Below are 7,956 nucleotides of genomic sequence, written 5' to 3'. Positions count from 1 at the left end.
GAATGGACACTATTGTGTCCATTCACACGGGACGGCCACGGCCCGGCCGCACGGTTGCAGCCGGATCCCGCCACTGGAAGGGACGGCTGCCGGGCTGTGGCCATCCCCTCCATGATAATCTACTGTGTGCGGCACGGCTCCCTGGCCGTGCGGGATTTCACCGTCCGGCAAGAGCCGGAGTGTGTGAATCCAGCCTCAGTGTAGCGCCTTATACGGTTGGGCCGGCCCTGTGCGGCACTAATCGATAAAGCAGCCCGGGGGGCACATGGCACCCTGTCCCCCGGCCCAGCCCGCCACTGGTGGTCTTGAACACATTGAGGCTTGACACTGTGCAGATAAACATTTTATCAGCTTTATTCAAGACAAGTAGGTCCGGCGGCATATGGGATCTTGTCGGTGTTCAGCTTTTCTGCTGACTGTTGGTTACTAGCTGAATTGAAATATTCCGCTTACCATCTTAACATATTGGGGAAAATTTTATAAGATGAAAGTTGTATTTTCAAATGGGATGTTTTTTTCAAAGTGAGGCAGTGTGCCGTCAGAAAGAGCCGGTTCTTGTCACTGATCGGTCAAGAGATCATTCACCGCTCTCTTTAGTGAGTCACTTTGCCCATCTCCGTCGCATACTCTACTTCCTAGTCAGACTGTTTCTGTTACAATAAAGTTTAATCAAGAAAAAAAAAACTCCTACCCTGATTGGAGGACTGAGCTACACGCCGGAAGTGGCTGCGTGTGTTGGCGGCGCTGCAGTGCTGACAGTGTAAACCCTGAGAGCAGGCGCAGCAGCAGCACGCTGGAATCCGGAAGCGCCTGTCTGTATTTGGTCGTGGTGTCACTGTCAGCAGACTAGTGTGGGAAGCTCAAGCTGCCGACGAGGCGTCAGGTGGGATCCGTGTCTGGTGTATTACAGCGGCTGTAGGGTGAGGGCACATACCAACATACATGGCACGTCCCTGCGCTGCTACTAATCCTCCCAAGCCTCAGAACGCTGTTCTGGTGGTAATGCTGTATATAGCTTGACGTACATGTAGTCCCACCTCAGGGTGCTATATGTATCAAACCTTGGAGAATGAGAACGTGGAGTGAGATAAAGTACCAACTAATCAGCTCCCAACTGTCTGTAAAGATGCCATCTAGGGGCTGGTTGGTAGTTTATCTGTCTCCATTTTAAACATCAATGGTTTTAATTTATGTTCCTATTTTTACCATTCAATCGCAGCAAACCGAAGTTTGCTGCCATCGAATGGAAAATTTTTGATGTTCTGATGCTTGCACTGGGTTCCACCACCAGTCCCATCCGTGGCCGGCCATGCTGTGTGTGCAAACTGTTTTTTATTTTGTCCATGCACAAATTAAATTAATTGTTTTTCTATTGAACTCTTTTTTGATGCGATGATTAGTTACCATTGCATCAAAAAAATGTGATGGCCGAAGTCCAGCCATTATTGAATGGTGGGCTTTCGATGTCCATCACTAATCCCAAAATAGAGAGCAAGACCCCAGGCAGGAAAGATGCACAGCAAAGGTTTTCAAGGGTGCAGGGTGGTACAAACCTCTGTATGTGATATTCAGGCTATTGAGCCTGGTGTTGGCGTTATCTGGGCAATACATCGCACAATCTCTGTGACCTTTCACCACCCACCAAAGTCCCGATTTCTATTTGTGCAAGAACCTCTCTTCATTGTCTAATAGGCTGGCCAGCTGTCACATTTGGGACATTAGAAGAACAATTTGCTTATTGCACAATTGAAATGGGGAAATAGTATTTTGGTAATTTGCCATTATCCTGTTTTCTCAGTATTGACTAATTGCATTTTACATTTTTTTTTTTTACGTTCTTTTCTCTCTTTAACCTGCAATAAATTAATATTTATAAAGCACTAGAAGAAGTAAAGTAAAACTTACCTAAATTTAAAGGTGCAGGAAGGGTTTTTTTTGTTTGTTTGTTTTTTTATTGGCACTTTAAAATATAATTTTTTTTTTTTCATAATGCACTTGGCAACTTATGACTTCAAAAATAGAAGCAACTTGAAATGGGGTGAACCTATTTGTTTTTGAGCACCCACCTAAAATCATGGGAGTTATTCAGTTCTTTGTGCTGATAGCGACTACTGTGTGCATACATTATTTCTGCTTGCACCATCCTGAGGTGGTGAGCAAAAATATTTTCAAAATTGGGATTTGGATGCCCAAACTGCCATTGTGGCAGCACACCCTTTAGCCATTTTAAGTATCTAAACCCGGTGCATTTGGGCAAGATTAGGGCCTATGCCACTCACACCCGTCTGCACAACAATTGAATATCGAGGGTCTGGTGCCCATTACTTAAATGTGCTAAAAAAACAAGTGAATTCCCCCCCCCCCCCCCCCCCCCTCCATGTACTAAGTTTTTATAAATAAATAGGCTTTCAGGTGTTGTTGCTAGCTAGGATACAGCATTGGATCTCTCCCACCATTGGGCACCTTACCACATTCTTTGGTGCCATGCAAGTCACCTATCTCGCCGACTAGGAACCTTATCCTGCAACAAAGATGTCTGGCCACTTCCCATCCTTAAATGCCAGTGAGATGCATTCATATTCACAAGCTGAGGCTGTCACCACCCCTCCATCATCACATGACAGCAGACTATCAGTGCTTCCTACTTCCGATGCCACAGGACCAGTTCTCACAGAACTGGTTCATCTCATGCGCAAAGTACTGAATATCTGTTGTTGCTTGATGATTTCCCACTTGCAACCGCAGCTGAATGAACCTCAATATATTTGTTGCACTGGCACAAATATTAACTGTCAGTATTCCAGAGGAATTGTAAAAATGTTAATGAAAATATTGTTCTGTACTTTAGCGTTTATAAAAACCATTGTCAGTTTCCGCAGCCCGAGGGAATAGAATAGAATCAACTTTATTGGCCATGTGTGCTTGTGCACACTAGGATTTTTTTGTGGATTTTAGTGCAGCATCAAGCAGGGATGAAATTACATACGTTACATTGGGACATTACATGCAGGGGGAACATGCCCATTGAGCGGCACCTAGGCAGCCATCAGTGGCGACACTGGTCGTTGCAGCAGCCAGGTGGGAACAATATAAGCAGGGACAGTACAGTTATCACACAGGGAAAACATTCCTGCCAAGCTGCACAGCGCTTAGGGAGCCATCAGTGGCGCCACTGGTCGTTGCAGCAGCCAGGTGGGTAACAGTATGAGCACAGCATGAGGTAATAGTGTGCAAAGACAGCCCAGTTGTAACAGAGACAGTACAGGTTTCACATAGGGGACACGGGATACATATGGTTGAGTGCACAGTTCCTAGGCAGCTATTGCAGCGCCATCTTGCTTCTTCCTGTAGAAGGAGCTGTGGGTAGCAGAGGGGGAGGGGAGGAGAGTCACTGATGGCTGTAGTTGATGGGTGTGGGAGAGAGAATCAGGGAGGCCTGGGCAGAGTCAGTGATGCCTGGGGCTGGAGTTGGGCCCTCTCTGGGCTGAGATCCATGCCACAATGTCTCCTGGGGGCACCGCTGGTGCCCTCCCGTAGCTTCTTCTCACCTCTACCACCGATGGGAGCCTGGATGTCAGGGTCGCGGGATAGACGCCTGCAGACCTCTGCGTGGGGCCTCCGCTAGGCCGGACTGCCACTGCCTGAGGGGATCCCGGCCCTCTTTCCTCTTCACTCCTGTTGGCCGTCTCAACTTGCGATCCCGCAGTGGGACTGGGGGGCCGGGGATGGGAGCTCTGTGGATGTAGCTGGAGCTCCCAGTGTGGTTTCCTCTCCAACCCCAGCAGGGGGGGCCACCCACCCACAGGTCAATGGTACTGACCGTCCCGCTGCTGCTCCAGCGGTTTGCGGCTCTCGCCACTGCTCGCTGCCAGGGGTGGGCAGCGCTGCCTCTTCCCTCTCCTCACCCCCCGCTGCTCCGGAAGCCAGGGATGGTGGAGCTCCGTGGATGGGGGACCGGAGCTCCACGTGCATGCGACCATCCCCGGCCCCACCGGAAGTTGTAATAAACTGCGGGATAGGGCTTGTAAGATACTACTTCTACAGCTATGTCTCCATAGGAAATGCGGTCAACATCCCAGTGGTCATGATGAGTTTGGCAACTGTTATACTGACCAAGCAGTATTATGAATGTTATTCTTGTGAATAATATTATTGTGTAGATAAATAAGCAGTGATGTTTTTTACAAAGCAAATAAAATAAGTTGGGAATTTTTTTTCTTTGTACCTAGTGATACATGAGCAATACTGTTATGTATGTACTGTTACTTACTTAACTTCCTATGTTAATGTTTCCTGCTGCAGGTAATAGAATTGCTGAACCATGAGTCTGCAGTGGACAGCGGTAGCAACCTTCCTCTATGCAGAGGTGTTCATAGTCTTGCTCCTGTGCGTTCCTTTCATTTCCCCAACAAGGTACCAGCATCCCTTAGTAACTCCTAGTTCTTCTTCCAGTGTTTTCAAATGCCTTTTTGGATAGAGAGTACACCTTTATTTGATATACCATATAGTGTTCATGCTAGGCTGCATGATTTTTTTTAAAGTGCATAATGCAACCCTGCTAAAACAGCCTGCATGTCCGTCGCCTCGCGAAAAGATGCAATGCTTATGGCATCTTTTCACATTAACCAGAGAGCTTGGGAGGAGCCCTACTCCCTTATCAGTGATGGTGGGAGCTGAGCCCACCCACATTAGAGATTACGGCACCCTGCTCTGCTGTAATCCTAGCGGAATCGCCACCATATAAGACCACCGACTGTTCCACTCATACCTAGAATCTCATCTTCTTAAAGGAGTAACTAAGGGTAAATTCAATTTAAAAAAAAAAGCCACCATGGTTGGACAAAAAAGTTAGGTCAACAATAAAACAAGAGCATTTAAATTCTATAAAAATAACATAAATGAGGAGGAGTTCACCAAATACAAAGAATCAAACAAAATTTGCAAAGGGGCAATCAAAGTAGCTAAAAGGGATTTTGAAGAGCGCATAGCCACTGAAAGCAAAACTAGCCCCAAGCAGTTTTTCAAATACATAAATAGTAAACGTATAATTAGGGACAACATAGGCCCAGTAACCGATATCACTGGAAAGAAGTTTTACGGAGGACAAGGGAAAAGCAGAACTGTTAAATGAGTTCTTCTCATCAGTGTTTACTAGGGGAGAGCAGACTGTGGAACGCACACATACCACAAATGGGATGAACAAGCCGCACCTCAATATTGATTTCTCTACCGAGGAAATTATATTGAGGCTCAGCAAAACCAATAAATCACCTGGGCCAGATGGGATTCATCCTAGGGTACTAATGGAATTAAGGGAGGAATTGGCTTCCCCTCTACATTATATCTTTGACAATTCACTATCATCAGGAAAGGTACCAAAAGACTGGAGAATAGCAGAGGTAGTGCCATTATTCAAAAAAGGAGGATCCGGCTAATTACAGACCTGTTAGTTTAACATCAGTAGTGGGTAAACTATTTGAAGGATTTTTAAGAGATGGTATCTAGGAATATTTAGACCTTCATAATTTACTCCGTAATAACCAGCATGGGTTTGTGAAAAATCGTTCATGCCAAACTAATCTACTTGGTTTCTATGAAGAGGTTGGCAAAAACCTTGATAATGGAAACGCTGTAAATGTGATTTTCCTAGATTTTTGTACCACACAAGAGGTTGATAAATAAAATGAAGGACATGGGATTAGGGGCAAATATCTGCAGATGGGTAGGGAACTGGCTGTGTAATAGGGAACAAAGAGTGGTCGTGAACAGTGCCGTATCAAATATACCAGTGATAAGTGGAGTGCCACAGGGTTCGGTTCTAGGACCCATTTTGTTTAACGTTTTTATAAACGATATTGGGATGGGGTTACTCAGCAATGTATCCATCTTTGCGGACGACACAAAACTGAGCAGAGTTATTAAATCATCAGAAGATGTCACCATGCTTCAAAATGATCTTGACAATCTAGACGAGTGGGCAAAAAAGTGGAAGATGAGGTTCAATGTGGACAAATGCAAGGTCATACACCTTGGGAGACATAACCAGTGTGCTAGTTATAACCTAAGCGGGGATGAATTGGGTAATTCAGTGCTCGAAAAGGATCTAGGAGTTCAAATAGACAACAAACTGGGGTGTAGTGCTCAATGTAATATAACAACAAAAAGGCCAACAAAATTCTCGCATGTATTAAAAGGGGCATGGAAACTAGGGACTCTAAAGTAATTATGCCTCTGTACAAATCATTGGTTAGACCGCACCTCGAATATGCAGTGCAGTTCTGGGCCCCGCACTATAAAAAGGACATCATAGAATTAGAAAAAATCCAAAGAAGAGCAACAAAGCTTATTAGGGGAATGGAGAATTTAAGCTACGAGGAAAGATTAAACAATTTGGGACTATTTACACTAGAGAAAATACAACAATGGTTTTTTTTTAAATTAAATACTGCGCTGCGGAGCAGCCTGACCTGCACGGCAAGTGTCACCAAACACACTACACATAGAACCACAACAGAAAAAATACCGACAGTTCTTTCAGGCGCTCCTTCTTTGTGTCTCTCCTTCAAATGTATCTTAGAGGGTTACTCATATGACATGTAAGGAAAAGACAATAATATAGTGTAAAACCATAAAACCAAATATAAATTCTAAGTGGTGTTTTAAGATGGGAACCGTACCCTAATGAATTGTCCACCAATTAAGTAGACAATCTGCGCATGTGGTTAGTAAATCTGGAAAAACAGGTCCTCAAATGTGGTCCTCCTTTCTCCATGATTATCCCGTGAATAGAGAATATACAAAGAAATATCAGAATGAGATGTCTGCTTAAACAGAAGCAGACTCAAACAGCATGGATGGTAATTACTTCAGGCGTCCCTGGATGCTGGTGGATCTCCCGGTCCTGGTGGTCTGTCCAAAGCTCATCCCGGCGGAGGGGACTTATGAGCTTTGGACAGACCACCAGGACCGGGAGATCCACCAGCATCCAGGGACGCCTGAAGTAATTACCATCCATGCTGTTTGAGTCTGCTTCTGTTTAAGCAGACATCTCATTCTGATATTTCTTTGTATATTCTCTATTCACGGGATAATCATGGAGAAAGGAGGACCACATTTGAGGACCTGTTTTTCCAGATTTACTAACCACATGCGCAGATTGTCTACTTAATTGGTGGACAATTCATTAGGGTACGGTTCCCATCTTAAAACACCACTTAGAATTTATATTTGGTTTTATGGTTTTACACTATATTATTGTCTTTTCCTTACATGTCATATGAGTAACCCTCTAAGATACATTTGAAGGAGAGACACAAAGAAGGAGCGCCTGAAAGAACTAGAGAAAATACGTTTAGGGGGGGTATGCTTAACATGTATAAATATATTAGGGGCCAATATAAGGAACTGTCAAACACCCTTTTTTCTACTAGAAAGGAATCTAGGATGCGAGAGCACGAGTTTAGATTAGAAGAAAAAAAGATTTTGTTCATTAAGATGAAAAAATTTCTTTACAGTCAGAACAGTCAAACTTTGGACTCTCTTCCTGGAGAAGTGGTGTCGGCAGACACTATAAATACATTTAAAATAAGGTTGGATAAACATTTATTGGTTAAACATCCATAGGTATGAATAAGTAACATAATCTGTCTTTAAATATCAGAACATACTATACAATAAGGGATAAGCTACTATAAACATAGGTTGAACTAGATGGACGCAAGTCTTTATTCAGCCTCACCTACTATGTAACTATGAGTACAGCTTATGAGCACTTAGTGCTTTACAAATGAGGTACTGTATCTTAATATTGGTAGTTCTTGTTTGCTTTGAGGCACTTTGCCAAAATCTATGTTGTACAGTTCCAGTAGAAACTAGGAATAGTTGTTGTCTTCTCCCAATTCTTCAGTTGCGATTATGCGCCTTTTAATTTAGTCTGCCGGTGTTATCCAGAAACGC

At 44.0% G+C, this 7,956-nt stretch overlaps 1 protein-coding gene across 2 annotated transcripts in view; it reads left to right on the top strand.

The window, feature by feature from the left end:
• The first annotated feature begins 728 nt into the window (after positions 1-728).
• Positions 729-7,956, top strand: part of BCAP31 (B cell receptor associated protein 31) — a 50,701-nt gene continuing 43,473 nt past the window's right edge. The window contains exons 1-2 of one of the 2 annotated variants that reach the window (XM_083159022.1): positions 729-883; positions 4,303-4,413. In XM_083159022.1, the coding sequence (XP_083015148.1) occupies positions 4,322-4,413 (92 nt within the window). In that variant the 5' untranslated portion in view covers positions 729-883; positions 4,303-4,321. Of the gene's footprint in view, positions 921-4,302; positions 4,414-7,956 lie in introns of both variants that reach the window. The other variant, XM_083159021.1, reaches the window with a different exon arrangement.

The sequence above is a fragment of the Crinia signifera genome, chromosome 9, assembly GCF_055691185.1.
Source record: "Crinia signifera chromosome 9, ASM5569118v1, whole genome shotgun sequence".
NCBI classification, from domain to species: domain Eukaryota; kingdom Metazoa; phylum Chordata; class Amphibia; order Anura; family Myobatrachidae; genus Crinia; species Crinia signifera.
Note: the sequence above shows the minus strand (reverse complement) of the source record. Positions and strands in the feature narration are given on the sequence as shown.